This window comes from Mesoplodon mirus (assembly GCF_964341445.2).
Source record: "Mesoplodon mirus genome assembly, chromosome: 6".
NCBI classification, from domain to species: Eukaryota; Metazoa; Chordata; class Mammalia; order Artiodactyla; family Ziphiidae; genus Mesoplodon; species Mesoplodon mirus.
In genome coordinates, this window is record NC_138982.1 from 55,167,989 (window position 1) to 55,185,713 (window position 17,725).

The following is a 17,725-nucleotide window of genomic DNA, read 5'->3' on the forward strand; positions in this document are numbered from 1 at the left end:
GAGTCAAGAGAAAACCCAAGCCTGGATGGAGCAGTCCTATAAAAGCCAGACTGAATACTGGACAATGATTTCCAGGTCATGACTGTAGAAACTAAATATGTCAATATGGAAAGCATTTACAAGCCTGATTTCCCTTCTTGAAATAGGAAAGTAAATACCCCTAGAAAATAATGTGTCAAATTCCTCCATCAAATTATAGGCTTTAGGCAGCTAGGGTGGAGACCTGGGTTCTGGCAACTGCTTCTGAGAAACCAAGGGCAATTTTTGTACCTTCAAAGGATCTCTGTTCGCTTCTCTACAAAGTAAAAATGTTGGACTTGAGGCCCTCTAAGCTCCTCTCTACCTTGAAAATGTTAACATTCTACAGATTTCTTTTCCCTAGCTTTGACAGCCAAATTCTCCTTCAGTGGGTTGGTGAAGAGTTCTCCTCTCTGCGGACGGCTACCTAGAACTGGCCTTGCATTTGAAACGGTCTAGCCAACCTTCTGTACTTGGAAACATCTTTTCCACTTGAGTTCTAGTCTTTTGTAGCCTTTAGAATAGGGGTTTCCTAAATCTAGAGAACTAAGAAGAACTAAGGTTAGAAGGGCTTTAATTAGAAGATGCTGGAAAACATCCGAGCAGCGGATAAGTAGGCAGCCTGAGTGATGAGGTTGTGTTGCGTAGCCCAGGGGAGACCCCACTCAAAGAAACCTCCTCTCACAAGGTTGTTCTGGCACAGAATTCAGATTCCTGTTATTCAAATAATTCTGAGGATAAATTAGTATATCATATTCTTTATAAAGAGGCATGTGGCCTTCGACATGTTTTGACCAAGGAAGAGGAGGAGAGAAAGAAGAGCTCATGGGGCTGAGTTCCTGAGGTAGGAGGGACTCAGTGGATGAGGAACACAGCTGGGTAGTGAAAGATTCTTTCTCTTATTTATTTATTTATTTTAGTTCTGATTAGGGTCTGTCCTGCCGGTTAATGAGAACCCTGGGAGAAGCAGAAAATACCTGTCCTTCCTGAGACAGAATAAGTAAGGGTCCCTTACGTGCCCAAGTGTAGCCTTTTGAGAGCCTTAGCCTAAGGCATTTTCCAGATAACTCCCTGCCTAGAAGGGAGTTTCCACCCTCCTGTCATCCCAGCCATGTCCTTTCACTACTGTCACAAACTCACAATGTGCCACTCAGTGGTACATGTGTTTATAGATATTATGTAAGGAAATTCTGCTTTCTTTCCTCAGCAAATAACAATGCTCAGAAAGCACTTACCCCTATTCCTGATGTCATATGATTTGTACATTTTATTTGTATTTTCAAAAATTAGAAAAAAATTTTTCTAGTATTCTCTCCTACCCAAGATAATTCTATTTTATGAATCCAGAGAATATTATGAACCTTCATGTAAGACATTTTTACATAAATGTCTGTGGAGTTACTGTATCATTGAGACTGAAAGGGAGAGTTTGCTTCTTATATTTGAAAAGATAATTGAGATCTGTTCACATTAAGCTGAAGATAACCTTGGAAAGATTTCACTCTCATTCAGCAAAAGATAGGTTCCCAATACCATTGGAAACATTAAATGTTGATAGCTTAAGGGCTCCACTAATCAGGGCACAATCAACCAGCTCCCTGGGAATAATAATGGGTCAGAGACCTACAGGATGTAGTGCTAAAATGAATAATTTCTGAACATCTATGGCTAGTGCTCCAAGTTGTAATTAGAGATGGTCCAATGAATCTAGACAATCTAGATACATGGCCTTAGGAAACTATTATTCAAGGCACAAGATGGAGTTCTAATGAAAATCCTCTGTTTATTACATACTTATTATCTTCATAGCCAAGACTCTTAAACCTATCACCCATAGGTTGAATGTACAAAACATTTGAATGTAGTCATTTCTATTAGAGAACACTCATTTGTAAGCAGAGCTGACAATAATTAGTATTATTTCAGAGAACTTCAGAATCTTTTATAAATGCTGTTAAGTCAAAGGCAAGATTAAACAACATTTCAAAATGTCTTTTTCATTTACTTTGGTAATTTTTAAACTCAAGCTCAGATATAGGACTGGGTATTGCATAGAAAACAGAATACTGTCAGAGCAATCCATAAATAAAGACTCCAGGATATATCCTGATTTGTCTTATAAGATATTAAGCAAATTTATCCAAAATCTCTTACCTTCACACATACAAATAAAGGTACAAGTTATCTTCACACCGCTTTCCTTTATATATAAAAAAAAAAATCCAGAAATAATTTCAAACCAAGGTGAAGCACCTTTGTTTCTCATTAATTCTCACTGATTAATAGGTTCACTTAATAATCTTAAGGCAAATATGTCTGGAAGGGAAGCATTTCAACACTCCAAGAAGATAGATCTGAACTATTTGTAGACCTACCAAGGATGCATTTCAACTCAGATAAGATCAGAAGAGTACACATTCCTACTGAAAAGTTTTCACAGAGTGAACAAAGGAGAATACCCCAGGATAGAACTGATTTCACAAGTATTCCCCAACTATGAACCAAGGCACATTGTTTTCTAACTCAAACCATGACACTCAAATTATTTGTCATAGCTCTTGTTTTAAATTTTATGCATGTTTTTCTGATATATGCTAATTATTAATTCTGTAAATAATTGGAAAAGTCAATAGATAGGAGGAAGGGAAAGTTATTCTTCCACAGTGGAACATATTACCAGAATCATAACATACATAAAAGGGCCAGAAGAAAAGAAAAGAAAAAAAAAAACCCAAAACAACAGAAGATCTATACACAATATAGGACTCTAAAATAAGAAGCAAATATTACCTCTGATCCTGACACAAATAGGGATGATAAGGGGAGAGGGGAGAGGCCAGGTTACTCCTCAGTTTATTTCAATCCCAAACACAGACTCAGGGGATGAACCCACAAGGCCTAGGATGAGCTATTCAGGGGGCTGCCAAACAGTCATATACATCTGATACAAAATCATTATTATATGAGCAACTTTAACAACCTAGATGCCTCCAATATACTTTTCCACGGAAAAATACTGCAGAGACAGTTAAGGTGTATGTTATAATCACGTACATAATATCATTTTGTCCATAAAACACATACAAATAAATTACTTCATAGAGTTATACTGAATGAGCCTTTTACCTTGTTTTTCAATAGAATGCACTAAATAACTTTTAAAATTAATCTTTAAATTAAAAATGATTTTAACAGCATTTTATGCAGTATTTCAAAAAAAAATTTTTTTAGGAAACCTGCAAAAATAGAAATAAAATTCTGGGATTCTTAAGCAAGATAGTTAGAGAAAGAATTAAAGAAAATAAAGAAAAAAAACAGGTATTCTGGAAGATTATTTAACTCTATAAAAATGGGTGATATACTTTTATGACCAGGCATGTCCATGATCATCTTATTGTTATTCTCAGGTGTGCTGTATTTCACAGATGTACTTACATGTTTGGTTATGTGTACTTAATAGAAAACTGAGCAGTTTGGGGATTTTCTTGTTGGTAGCTTCACAAGAACATAATTAAACAAATAAAAATATCATTATCAAGTAGATTTTTTAAGAATACCTTGTTCAAAATGTCACTTGTAAAGGTGGTAAATAATTCATAAGAGAGGAGACTACTAGAAATCATGGCAACAAATATGCATTCAGCCCATGTTCTATTTCTTTTTTTAAAAGGAACTTTCTTCACTCAAAAAAGTGGAAAGTGTACGAGAACTTGTATTTGTGTCTATCAACAAGCCTAACCATAGAAGCCTAGTCAAGCCAATGTCAACAAAGCCAGTCCCTTCAAAGGACAAAGGTATCTGATGAAGTAAAACCTGTAAAACCAACCGCTCTCCCTAACGATATACTGCCCTCTGAGACTTGTTTTCCACCTTAAAAAAAAATGGTTATATTAATTACAAGGACACTTAGCTGGTAAACCCCAGAGATGGTAAAATTTGATTACAAATTAAAATCCCACAGAGACAAAAATCGATATTCTTCCAATGCTAGGAAAAGTTTAACATGAAAATGCACTGGAAGTAGGTTGTACCATTTCTCCAGCATTACAGTGGGGCGTAAGCATAAGGCTTTCCCTACTCCACCAAATTGGCGTCTCTGTGTAGACTGAGTAGTTGAGCAAAACGGAGACAGCTGCTTCTTCAGAAACAACGATCCTCGCCTCTTTTCCCACCTTCAAAGCACACCTCGAAACTCAGCGGGGGTGCGCGTGCGCGCAAGCACATATACACACACACTTTGTAATCGACACCACTTACACGTCTGATTGCTACCATTTCAGAAGCTGTTGGCACTTACCTTGCAAAGCTGTGTTAGGTAAATTTGCTTCATTCTCTCCCATTTTATTATTTCTTTTTAAAGGGGGCCAAGCAGTTTCAGTTGTGTCAGTTACCCTGTAAGCTTTGTGACCTTCTGACTTTCTCCTGTAGTAATGTAACAGTATACTACCTGCTTTCTTCTGTGAATAATTACCATTCTGCTTCCTGAGTTACCTGGGCTTGCAGGACCTGTTTTACTGTGAAGTGAGATCACATCCTTTGATCGAATGGACTGCTATTAGTGTGCACTTCACAAAATGTGGCTTTGTTTCAATTTTGATGTTAACTTTTAATTCCCAACTTTCACTTTAGTCCAGAAACGTTTCTACACTCCCCCCCCCAAATAGTGTTCAACACACCATGGCACAGAGCCAGAGTTTTGTTTGTTTGTTACTGTTCCTAATCTGCTTCTCTTATAAAAATAAAATAAAATTTAAAGTGACGTTTGCAGTGTCCATTAAAAAAAAATACAGGGAAATAAGTGACAGCATGGGAATCGGTTTTGTGCAGTGGTAGAAAGACAGGCTTTGGAGTAGCTCTAGTACTAGCCGTGTAACTATGAACGAGGAATATAACTTCTTTGAGACTCAGTTTCCTCAACTGTATATTGGGGAAAAATGTAAAATATCAATTTCAGAAGATTATTATAAAGATTCAAAGCAATAATGTATGACTGTGCTAAACACTGTGAATAATAAACACAACAAGCAACATTCTTCCTCCTCTCTCCTCCCCTTCTCTTCTTTCTTTTCCTCCTACACCCTCTTCCTTCTCTCCTTACTCCCTCCTCTTGCTCCTCTCCTTCTGAGGGGTGGAAAGAATGTGGAACCAGAGCACTAATGTCACTATGTTCTGACATCAGCTGTTACTTATTAACTGAGAGACCTTAAAGAAATGATTTTATCCAACCTTAGAGTGCCTCAAGGTCCTCACTGGTTAAAGAAGGATACTGATATTTACATTGCTTTTTAAATAGAAACATAGTGATATTAAGTTAAACTGTTCTGCCTCAAACAACAACAACAAAAATTCCTAGCAAAGATGAGCAACACTCAGAAATTTATCTTTATTCATTTACAAGAGAGGAAGTAGATGACAAAAATAAGTCAATTTATTTAAGCTCTCCCATAAGACATTTGAATAAAAAACAATCTCTACTTCCTTCCTCTAGAATTCCTTAACTTTTAGTTTTGGTCACACTAGTTAAAAAAAAAATCTGAGGTTCAAACATCTCTTAATTTAATAGTTCTTTAATTTTCAATTTAAAAGTAACCTATACACCATGTTTGCTAGATTATTAATGAAAAAATCATTATATAATTTATGTAAACAAAAGAAATGTCAAACAAGTAGAATAGTTATTTTCAAAGTATCAGAATAAAAACAAACATCACACACACAAATCCTTATCACAGTTAATTTACAGTTCTTTCTTTCATTAACATCTCTAGGTCTCAGTTTCTTCATCTGTAAACTGAGCTGACAATTTATTAATTAAGGTCCATTTTATCTTCAAAATGTCATAAACCTCTGATTTAAAATCCAGGTTATGGTTTGTTCTGGATTAAAGCAGTCTTTGCCTAGCACAATTGCATAATGTAATATATATAGCAAGCTCGTACTTTACCGAAAGTAAACTGAAATTGAATGTTTGCCAATAAAACACTATAATCATCATATTCTGACTTCCCCATAAAAAGGAGAAACACACATACCAATTCTCACTCGTTATGACAAGCTTGGAAATGCATTTACCTACTTGCCCAAGGCACCTAAAATTAGTCAATAACAGGTATAAATCACCGATTATCTACCAGCTGAATTATGGCATGTGGGAAGTTATTACGAAAGTAGAATAGAGAAGTCCTATTTTTGAGCAGAGGTAAAACATAAACAGAAACCTCCAAAGTTTTTGTAGCTTCACAGAAAGTAACATAAATATACATACTGAAACAGTTTCAATACTAATAAAGGGCCCTGAACACACACTTTCTCGCTCTCGCTCTCACTGTCGCTCCCGATCTCGCTCTCGATCTCACTCTCTATCTCTTGCTCTCGATCTCCCGCTCTCCCTCTGTCCTGGGCCATGGCTCCCTGGAAAACTTCTGCCTTCATCATGTCCCCTTTGCCTGACTACTTCACATGCAGGAATTCTTCAATCCAATCTTGGTTGAAGTCTCTTCTATGAGCTTCCAGAGGTCCCTTAACAACTCAGAACTTTTCATTCAGCCACGGCTCTTATCACCTTGTATTATATGTACAGCTTAATTATTTCTGTCCTTAAAAAGCGTATGTCAGAGAGCCTTTTTGTGTCCATCACTACATCCCTAACACCTTAGCACAGTTTCAACCACATACTATGCCTTCAACAAATATTGTAAAGATGAATAAATTACCATCATCAAAAACGGTGAATTAAAGGATCTCAAAGAAAAGAACATTGCTTAGCAAGAATATGATGGAAGATATTCGAGGAGGGAAAAACGACAAATTAAATTTCAAAAATGAAAAGAGATGGGAGGGGGAAGTAGGTAAGTTTATCTGCAAGAGCAAATAACTAGGGACTTCCCTGGTGGCCTAGTGGTTAAGAATCCGCCTGCCAGTGCAGGGGATGCGGGTTAGAGCCCTGGTCCGGGAAGATCCCACATGCTGCGGAGCAACTAAGCCAGTGTGCCACAACTACTGAGCCTGCGCTCTAGAGCTGGCAAGCCACAACTACTGAGCTCCTGCATGCCACAACTACTGAAGCCCATGTGCCTAGAGCCCGGGCTCCACAACAAAAACAAGCCACCGCTGAGAAGCCTGTGTACTGCAAGGAAGAGCAGCCCCCTCTCTCTGCAACTAGAGAAAGCCTGCGTGCAGCAATGAAGACCCAACGCAGCCAAACATAAATAAATAAATAAATAAATGTAGAAATAAATAATAATACTTTTTTAAAAAACAGCAAATAACTAAGAGCTAGAAGGATAAAAGAGATGAGGACACTCATGAGAATTTCCAAAAAGAAAAAAAAATCAAAGTTAAAAGAAGTAAATGAAAGAGAAAAAAAAAATGTATGCATTAGTTTAACACACACACACACAGGCACCAAAAACAAAAGGCATGAGTGGCCTTAGGCAGAATAGCTTCACTGAATGGTGAAAAAGAAATTCATATAATTATTAAGAAAAAAATTCAAAATCTTTGAAAGAACGCCTCTAAGAGTGAATGTGTCCTTTATATGCATTCTGAGACTTTGCTATAAAAACTACTGTGCACATTTTTTAAACAACTTAGGTGACATAATAAAAAACAAGACTTCCAGCCACATCACCTATTTGTATTTCCAACATTGTATTTCTAAAGCACTCCAAGGAGAGAGTGGGCAAAAGAGAGTGTTATAAATGCTATCCTTTATCACTCATTTTAAGGGTTCTACCTAGAACTACAAACAAGGAAGAAACCAATGTTACAGTTTACATTTGTTGTGGGTAGTTAGTTATTGAAGTGATTATTTAGTTCTGATTTTCAAGGGAAGATATATGTGAAGATTTGAAAAAAAATTATGAAGTAATTACTCAAAGTTATAAATGTTGGCATTGTACGCTATGGAACATGGGACACTAGGTATGTAAAATGTCACAATACATGCAATAATTACAGAAACATGGTACTCATTTTCACAGTAAAATGTATAACACAAGTAGAACAACAACTTGATCAAAAGCATAGATATCCATGGAGAGAAAAGGCTAGAGAGAAAAGGATTAGAACCTCGCAAAACTGCAACCCTGCAAACCATCATTGGAAGGAAATACCAGGCTCAGCAACCAGGATGGATCTTTGAGATTACAGTTCCAAGAATTAGGTAGATGTGCTTGCAGGGTATAAGAATATTTTGAGCTAAAAGCAATTGAGAATGAGCAGACTTAAGAAAAGCTCTTTACTTCCCCTTACTATCTAAAAACAGAGGATCCTAAATTTCTACAGGAAACTTTTGTTTGTAAAAGTGTCTCCCTACCAGGAAGAGAACTGCTCCTGGAGACAACTCTTACCACCTGAGAAACTCATTTGTGTAAAATACAGCCCCTATTTATCACACATTGTTGGTTGGTTGCAGCCAAGAATTCCTAGGGTGATTCCCGCTCCTCATAGCTGCTAAATACTTTTGAGTCCTAGAAAAGAGAGAGCTAAGTAAGCTGGGGTAGGGTGGAGGGAAGAGCACATACTATACAAGAACAATGGGTAAAAATAAAGATTTTCAGGCTTCCCTGGTGGCGCAGTGGTTGAGAGTCCGCCTGCCGGTGCAGAGGACACGGGTTCGTGCCCCGGTCTGGGAAGATCCCATATGCCGTGGAGTGGCTAGGCCCGTGAGCCATGGCCGCTGAGCCTGTGCATCCGGAGCCTGTGCTCTGCAATGGGAGAGGCCACAACAGTGAGAGGCCCGTGTACCACAAAAAAATTTAATAATAATAAAAATAAAAATAAAGATTTTCTCATGCTTGGGAGTGCTGGTCCAACACATTTTCCCCCCTCTCTTCCGGATCTGGGTATTACCATCCACCCAGTTGCCCTGGACAGAACCTTAGGATTTATCCTTTCTTGTAACCTCCCCCATTCCCCAAATAGTCACTAAGTCTGATCAATGCCATTGAAATCCACCTCCTTAACTTTCCATTTCCTGTAAGTGAGGCCATTATCATGTCTTGCCAAGACAGTAACTCCCTAAAAATGAATTCTTCCTTTCCTCTAATCCATCCTTTCTATATCTGCCAGAGTGATTTTTCTAAAACATAGTCATGCTATTTCCATGTTCACAGCAGCCCAATCAATAATGTCACTCCTTTATCACCACAATTTTTCATCCTTCTGACTCCTAACCCTCCATTAACAGCCAGTTCATTTAACTCAGGCTTCTCTGACATCCCCAAGCACACTTGATACTGTAATTCTAAACAGTTGAATATGTAATATGCACATATTTACTTCCCTATACATGTGAATATAAAAGAAAAAGTTGGTCAAGAAAATTAAGGCTTACTCAGTGCTTTGTATTAGGATTGACTGGTGGGCAAAAGTATCCTTTAAATACTACTATAACTAAACATTTAATTCTCTATAATTTTATTTCATAAGATTGCATACAGAATCTTAAGAGAATTAATATTGATGGAGAACCAAGAAAGTAACTATTTCCTTCAGGAGTAAGAAGCATCCATTAACAAGGAAACAAGATAAGTTGTAATTAATAGCAAGGAGAGTATTGTCATTTTAATGATCTTTCCACTACAGTTTTATTAAACAAAGAAACCAAGGAACTATATAAATTTTATGCTAACACACATATGTACACACAACAGAGTTGCTTAACAGTTACTGATGGTTTGTAGGTTGCTTCACATAATTAAGACACTCATATAAAAAAAAAAAACAGACATATGAATGTGCCAGGTGGAAAGTAAGGTAGGACTGATATTACAAATCATTCTAATTTACTGCTGGGAACAGCGCTATTTCAGATTGTGGAAGAGCTGTGTAACACAACATTAAATACAAGTTTGTAATCATAGTGTATCGATGCAATGATTTATGCACTTTTTATGAGGATCCCATGAAATCTTGGCTTTAAATGCCAGAGTTTTAAAGTGATATACTCTTGTTAGCAATCTCAGCCTCATCCACGTGAGCCTACTTACAGTAAGAAGACTAGCTGTGATAGCTATCTAAGTACCATCTGAAAAAGAGAAAATAGTTTAAGAAAAGTTTAACTGGGGGCTTCCCTGGTGGTGCAGTGGTTGAGAGTCCACCTGCTGATGCAGGGGACACGGGTTCATGCCCCAGTCCGGGAAGATCCCACATGCCACGGAGCGGCTGGGCCCGTGAGCCATGGCCGCTGAGCCTGCGCGTCTGGAGCCTGTGCTCCGCAACGGGAGAGGCCACAGCAGTGAGAGGCCCACGTACCGCAAAAAAAAAAAAAAAAGTTTAACTGTATATTTAATACTATTATCATGGAACTACAAAATGAAGGGTATATACACGCATGCACGTGCACACACACACACACACACACACTTGACTAATCTAATCTAATAATCAATTGTTCCACAAACTCTGGCAAAACTCCCTCAAGAGGAACCCAAGGAAGAGCATTAAAGCAAAGGAATATGCATGCTAACTGCCTGATATAGCATAGAATGGTGAACTTATCAATTTGAAAATTTTAGGGCATGTTAAAAATCTACAATAAAACTAGAAAAAAACATCTATAGCTAAAACCCCAGAACACTAAGGTTTAATAGAAACACCAAGGTGACAAAATGATTTACCTCTGTCATCTTTCAAAAATGCAGTGAAAATGCTTAAATGGTATCATTAGCTTGGAGATAATTTTATTTCCTCAAAACACCCTGAAATGACCAATCCTGAAAACAGAAGTTTCATCTCCATGACAAAGACTGATCTAAAACAGCTCTGATAATATGAAAAAGTAGAGCACATTCATGCTGAGAGGTAAAATAGCTTCCAGTCTTCAGCCTCTTCACTATAGCCTCAAAAAAAAAAAAAAAAAAGACAGCAATTAATGCCAACTGTGCTACAGGAATTTGGCAAATACTAAATGAAAAAAAACATTTAGCAGCTGTTCAGGGGGTAACAGCTTCCTCTTCTAGGGTGAAACTGAGGTAAAAGTTCAGGTTTCTCAAGTCTTTACAAACATTCCACTCCTTTCACTTAATATCTTAAAATATCAATAATAGATGAACATGTCCAAAATAAACACAGTAACTATAACACTTATTAAAATTAACACTGTGTTATGGTTTCAATTCATGAAGTATCAGCAAAAGTAGTAGTCAACAATAACAAATTAATTATGGGGAATAAATAAAAATTAGTTTATCTCTTTTCTTTTTTCCTATTCTCTCCTTTCTTCTTTTTATTTATTTATTTATTTATTATTATTATTATTTTAATAAAGTCAAGTGGCATACAAGCTTTCCTAGAAAAATGACTCCAGGAGAATTACTTTTGTTCAACATCATAATGGGCCACTACTTTCTACAGAGAATGTTTTCTTTCTGAAAGCTTCTCTTCTACTTTCCCGCTGACTACCTACCAGCTAGCATTGTTAGAGAAAAGGAGGAGATGAAGGATTAAAGTCTCTAACCTTCCCCCAGCAGCTAGTACTTAAAATAGACTCTCTCTAAAGTGAATGGCTGCTGTCTTTCCTATGGTGACCAGATTTACAAAATGAGGAAAAAAAAAAAAAAAAGAGAGAACAAATGAAGAGGGATAAACATAGATTCTCTAGACAGATTTTTTTTTCAGAATAATAGGCTGAATGGGAAGAAATCTATAAAAGAAAAAAAAGTCCCAGGATGACACTGGAAAATGTGGTATCTGATCACCTTGGGCAACGAGGGACTCACAACATGTGAGCAATTTTAAGCATGAATAAACATAAACATAGAGATAGGCCCGCCATGGCTAAAGTTAGATTTAAATACTTATTTCATCATGACCCTCACACCTCTTCTAAAACCTTTAGTCTTCCTTTACCCTATCACTTAATTTTTATTTCCTTAGTATCTTTAAAAATATGCAGGGCAAATATGGCCTTGTCTTCCAACTCTCAAGGCACACATCTAGAGCATTTTTTAGTTGCTGTTTTTAGACCTGCCAGATTTATAAGCATTTAGTAAACACTTAATGATTGGTTAATTGAAAACATTACACAATTATATTTCATCTTTCTCCAAAAACTTTAAAACAGAATTAATAAAGAGCATAAGGGAGATGATTAATTCACAATGTTTCTAGTACTCCTGCTTCCCTCTGAAGAGGCCAGAACATGCCATTCCCAAATATGCCACTCTGGCATACTGATTGTTTTGAGCTGAAGGCAATCAGGTCTCTGCCTTCCCCCCTTTCTGTTTAAAAGCGGGACATAAGTGTCCATTTGTAACGCAGTCTCCCTCTCCCTTGCCAGGAAGAGAACTACTCTGGAGACAGCTCTTAGCACCGGAGCAGACTCTTATCTGCATGATAAACCTGCTAAATAACCATTATTTTACAATACAATCCCTCCCCTCATCTTCCTATAACTTACCTCCCTCTCCCAGTTATTTTAAATCCTTTCTCCTTTGCCTAGCCTAAGATGATATATGACTCAAATTCTGACTCCTAGAATCACATGCCTTTGCAAGCTCCCTGTACAAACGTGTGTACTTATGCATGTAATTACTTTTTTCTCTCTTGTTATTTTGTCAGTTTAATTTGCAGGGCCCTCAGCCACTGAACCTAGGGGAGTAAAGAAAAAAAGTTTTCTCTTCCTCCCCTATACCTCTTTCATAAATTGTCCTGTACATTACCAGATTTCCACTTTGAGAGAGCTATTAATTTCTTTAGTTTTCCTAAAACCTAAGAAACTCATTATTTACTTGAGATTGATGACACATCAAAACTTATAATATTTAAAAATTCACAATGTTTTGAAAAAATGAACTTGAGATTGAATTCCTCCTATTAGTAAGACAGGAGGGAAAGGCACAACCTTTAAAAGAATGACATAGCCATTGAGGATATGACATAAGCTGGTTAGAACCAATGAGTCCCAAGATGGCAGAAGATTCAAACTCCCAGTAGACCCTGAGCCTCATTATGAGCTCACTGTAACACATTAGCATATGCTAAGTGACATGCTCACAGGCACAATGACAGTTCTGAGGCTGACCATAAAAGGCCAAAAAGTGGGCTGTGGCCCAATTCCTGGAAATCCCCGCCCCTTCCCCAAAAAAGTTGGAATAATCCTCCTACTCATTAGCCTATGAAATTACCCAGCCCATAAAAACTAACCACCTCCACAGCACAGGGCCACTCTCACCTTCTGAGATGGACTGCATTCTGCCTATGGAATTTGTATCTCTCTCAGTAAACCTGCTTTCACCTTACTATGGCTCGCTCTTGAATTCTTTCTCACACGAAGCCAAGAAATCTTACTTGGTGGCCCATCCCCGGAACTCGCCCAAGACCTGTGACATGACCATCCTTTCACACGCCATTTTCCTGCAACATTAGCACCTAATAAAAGTTAAATGGTGAAAACAAAGATGAAAATGTAAAATATGTCAAGAAACATGGAAGGCAACTTATATTGAAGCTAAATTTAAAGAGAACATTCTACTTTCTAATTTAAAGGTTATTTTATGACATCACAAATTCTGAACGTATCTGTCCTCAGAAACTTTTGTTTGTCTGGCAACTTGTTTCTTAAAAAATAGTATCTGAATGATTTTAGGTGAGTTATTCACTTTCCAATGGGTCCAGGTCTCTCTGTGCATTCCTGTTTGTTTTATATTACTTGCCTACCCACTGAAGCATTTGCCTATGTAACCACTGACTTTTTAATTACCAAGTCATTTGAGCTTTCTTCCCATTTTCAGTTTCCAAATATTACAATGTAAATACATAAAATTATATAAATATGATAGTTCATCCTGACCACCAAATTAGCATATTAGACACGCTTTATTTGAACTTCAAATTGTTAATACACTAAAGATGATTCCAGGGACTTCCCTGGTGGTCCAGTGGTAAAGAATCCACATTCCAATTCAGGGGACATGGGTTGGATCCCTGATCAGGGAGCTAAGATCCCACATGCCGTGGGGCAACTAAGCCCACATGCCACACTAGTGAGCTTGCGTGTCTCAATGAGAGAGCCGGCATGCCACAAACTACAGAGCCCATGCGCCCTGGAGCCCACAAGCCACAGCTAGAGAGAAGCCAGTGCACCACAACGAACAGCCCACACCTCAAAGAAAAAAAAAAAAAAAGATTCCAATAAGTGGCGAACCTCAACAGTAAATTCAGAAATCTTCTGATATAAAGAGAAACTTGCCTTTAGTAATATAACAAAAACATTTTTTTAATGTTTACCATACATTCTTTCACTGTTGATGGCAATAAATATTGGTATAATTTTGTTACTCTATTGAGGTAAAATTTACATGCAACAAAATGCATCCCCTTTAAGTGCATTGTTAGATAAATTTTGAAAAAGGTATTGAAGGGTACCAGAATGTCACCCCAAAATATTCCTCTTTAGCATATGGATTATTTTTAGCTAAAGGCCATTGAGAATCAGCAGAGTAAAAGCTTTAAAAACAGGGCACAAGTTTTCCTTTTGTAAAGGAAATTTACATTTATAAGGAAATTTTCCATTTGCAGAATGTGTCTCCCTCTCCCATACAGAGGAAGAGGAGAATTCTTAGCAACTCTTACTAAAGGAGAAGGCAGGGATTTAAATCTGCATAACAAACATCATGAGACAACCCTTGTTTAACATACTTTTCCTTGCCACCTTCCCATAAACTTCTTTCCCCACCCAGAAGCCCAAACCTCTTTTCCTTTGTGTAGCCTAAGGTGGTATACAAGCCCAAGTTCTAACCACCCCTTTGGATTATTCATCACTGGGGCCTTCCATGCATATATGTGTGATGTACATGTTAATACATTTTTGTTTGTTTTTCTCCTGTTAACCTATCTTTTGCCAGTCTAATTTATAGGGCCCCAGACAGAGAACCTAATAAGTGTAGAGGAAAAATTTTTTTCCTCCCCAACCAAATTCACCCTTGCAACTACCACATTTAATATACAGAACATTTCCATCATCCTAAGAAGTTCTTTTATATACTTTTATACTTAATTTCTCCCTCCACCCCACCTCTGGCTCTAGTCAATGGGTATTAAATTTTGGCAAATGATTTTTCCTTGTCTATTGAGATGATTGGATGGCTTTTTATCATTTATTCTCTAAATATATAAATTACATTGATTTTTAAATGTTAAACACACTTACATTTGTGGAATAATGCCTATTTGTCAGGATGTATTATCTTTTTATGTATTACTAGATACAATTTGGTATTTTGCTAAGGATATTTGTGTCTATGTTTATTTTTTTTCTCTTCTCATAAATAATTTTATTTGCCTTACTTTAGTATTAGTGTAACGAAGGAGGACCTTACAGGGCTTTCCCAGGACAGACCTTCCCCCATATCCTCTGCTTTAGCTCCTCTCCGGAGTACCTAGATAATAGTATCTGATGCACATTTTCCGAGTTGTTTTATAGTTGCTAAAACGCTCACCAAATGGAACATGCTAACAACTTGATGACCATGAGCATGTAGCCCCTAGGCCTACTGGAGCCTGAGGATTGATAATGTTAACCCATGTGACACCACCCTGTTACCTCACCATCAACTAATCAGAAAATTGTGAATGAGCTGATCACATACCCTGTGACTCCCCTCTCTCAACTGGTCCTTAAAAATGCTTTCCTGAAACCCATAGGAGAGTTTGAGTGTTGAGGAGAGTTTTGAGCACAGCTGCCCAGGACTCCTTGCTTGGTGCCCTTGCAATAAATGTTACTTCACCACAACCCAATATCAGTACATTGGCTTTACTGCTCATGAGAGAGTGGACCCAAGTTTGGTTTGGTAACATTAGGGTAATAATGGCCTCATAATATTGGTGGGCATGTTTTCCCTCTTCCCTTATTTTTTGAGAAGACTTAGGACTGGTATTATTTTTCTTAAATCCTTGATAAAATTTGCCAGTGAAGCAAGCTGGGACTGGAATTTCCTTTGTGGAATGGTTTTAAACTATAAATTAATTTTCCTTAACTGTAATAGGGCTATTAAGATTTTCTTTCTCTTCTTGAGTCATTTTTGATAATAAGTGTCCTTCAAAGAATTCGTCCATTTCATCTAAGTTGTTGAATGAATTGACATAAAGCTGTTCATAATATTCACTTATCTTTTTAATGTCTATAGGATCTGTGGTGATATCCCCTCATTCATTTCTGATAATAGCAATTTGTACCTTCCTTTTTTGTGTTGATCAGACTAGTTATAGCTTTATCAATTTTTTTAAAGTTATTTTTACATTGATTTTCTCTATTCTTTGACAGTTTTCTATTCTCTTGAATTCTATTCATATCTTTATTATTTACTCCTCGTAGTTACTTTGGATTTTAGAAGTCTACAACATTGATTTTAGCTGCCTTTTATTTTTTTCTAATAAAGCATTAAAGCCATAAATTTCCTTCTAACCTCTGATTTACCTGCATCTCACAAATTATGACAAGGTTGTATGTTCAATATAGTTTAGTTTAAGATATTATCTAATTTCACCTGTAATTTATTTTTTGATCCAGGTTTATTTAGAAGTATACTAAGTTCCAAAAAGTTGGAGATTTTCCAGGTATCTTTCTGTTATTGATTTCTGTTTAATTCTGTTGATGTCAAAGAATATACTCTGCAATTTCAATTTTTAAACTTTATTGAGACCTGTTTTATGGTCCTGCACAAGGTCTGTCTTGGTGATTGTTCTATGTGCATTGAAAAAGAATATGTAATTTGATTCTTGATTTCAGTGTTGTAAATATTTTGTCTATTTTTAGTATCAGTTACTGAGAGAGATATCTTAGTATCTTCAAATATAAATGTGGATTATTTTTCTCTTTTTAGTTCTACAAGTTTTACTTTATGTATTTTGAAGTTTTATTATTAGTTGAAAACACATTTAGGATTTTTATGCCCTTTGTTGTTATAAAATGGCCCTCTTTTTACTTTGAAAATTTCTTGTTCTAAATTCTACTTTATCTGATATTAATTTAGTGTTTTCATAATATGTCTTTTTCCATTTTTTTTACTTAATATGTTTTTATCTTTAAAGTGAATCTCTCTCAAATAGGATAAAATGGGACTGCTTTCTTTTTCTTTCAATCCAGATTAATAGTCTTTTCCTTCTAATTGTAGTATTAGGCTACATGAATGTAATTATCAACATAGTTGGAGCTAATTCTTCCATTTTGCTATTTGTTTTCAATTTGTTGCATTTGTCTTTTTTTCTTCTTTTTCTTCCTGATTTTCAATTGAGTCTGTATGCTTAGTATTCAAATTCAGCTGTACTCTTTGCTTATTAGCCATTTTTTTCTGTCTCTCAGTTTCTTGATTTTGCTCTCTCCTCTCTGATTCTCTTGTGGCTTAAGGTTTTACAATATTCAACTTAAAATTATCACAAGCTACCTTCAAATAATATATAATTTCACATATAAGAAACTGATACCAGCATACAACCATTTCCCCCTCCTGTCCTTTGTGCTATGATACAATACATTTATCACTACATGTTATAACCCCCTACCAAACACTGTTATTATCTTTTCTTTAAAGTCAATTATTTTTTGTCACTTTTAAATATATAAAATATACTAAAAGTGAGAAAAACATTTTCTTATATTTACCTACATATTTACCATTTTTGTGCTCTTTGTGTAGATCCAAGTTTCATTTTCTTACTGCCTGAAAAGTGCCCTTGAACATTTCTTTTAATTCCTGTACGCTGG

At 36.4% G+C, this 17,725-nt stretch overlaps 1 protein-coding gene across 6 annotated transcripts in view; it reads right to left on the bottom strand.

Moving 5' to 3' along the window:
- Positions 1-17,725, bottom strand: part of NAALADL2 (N-acetylated alpha-linked acidic dipeptidase like 2) — a 1,538,215-nt gene that overhangs the window by 1,079,766 nt on the left and 440,724 nt on the right. Inside the window, exon 1 of one of the 6 annotated variants that reach the window (XM_082624726.1) lies at positions 4,316-4,389. The exons of the other annotated variants lie outside the window; for them this stretch is intronic. Coding sequence (XP_082480852.1) covers positions 4,316-4,358 — 43 coding nt within the window. The 5' untranslated portion in view covers positions 4,359-4,389. Of the gene's footprint in view, positions 1-4,315; positions 4,390-17,725 lie in introns of those variants that run through there. 6 annotated transcript variants of the gene reach the window in all.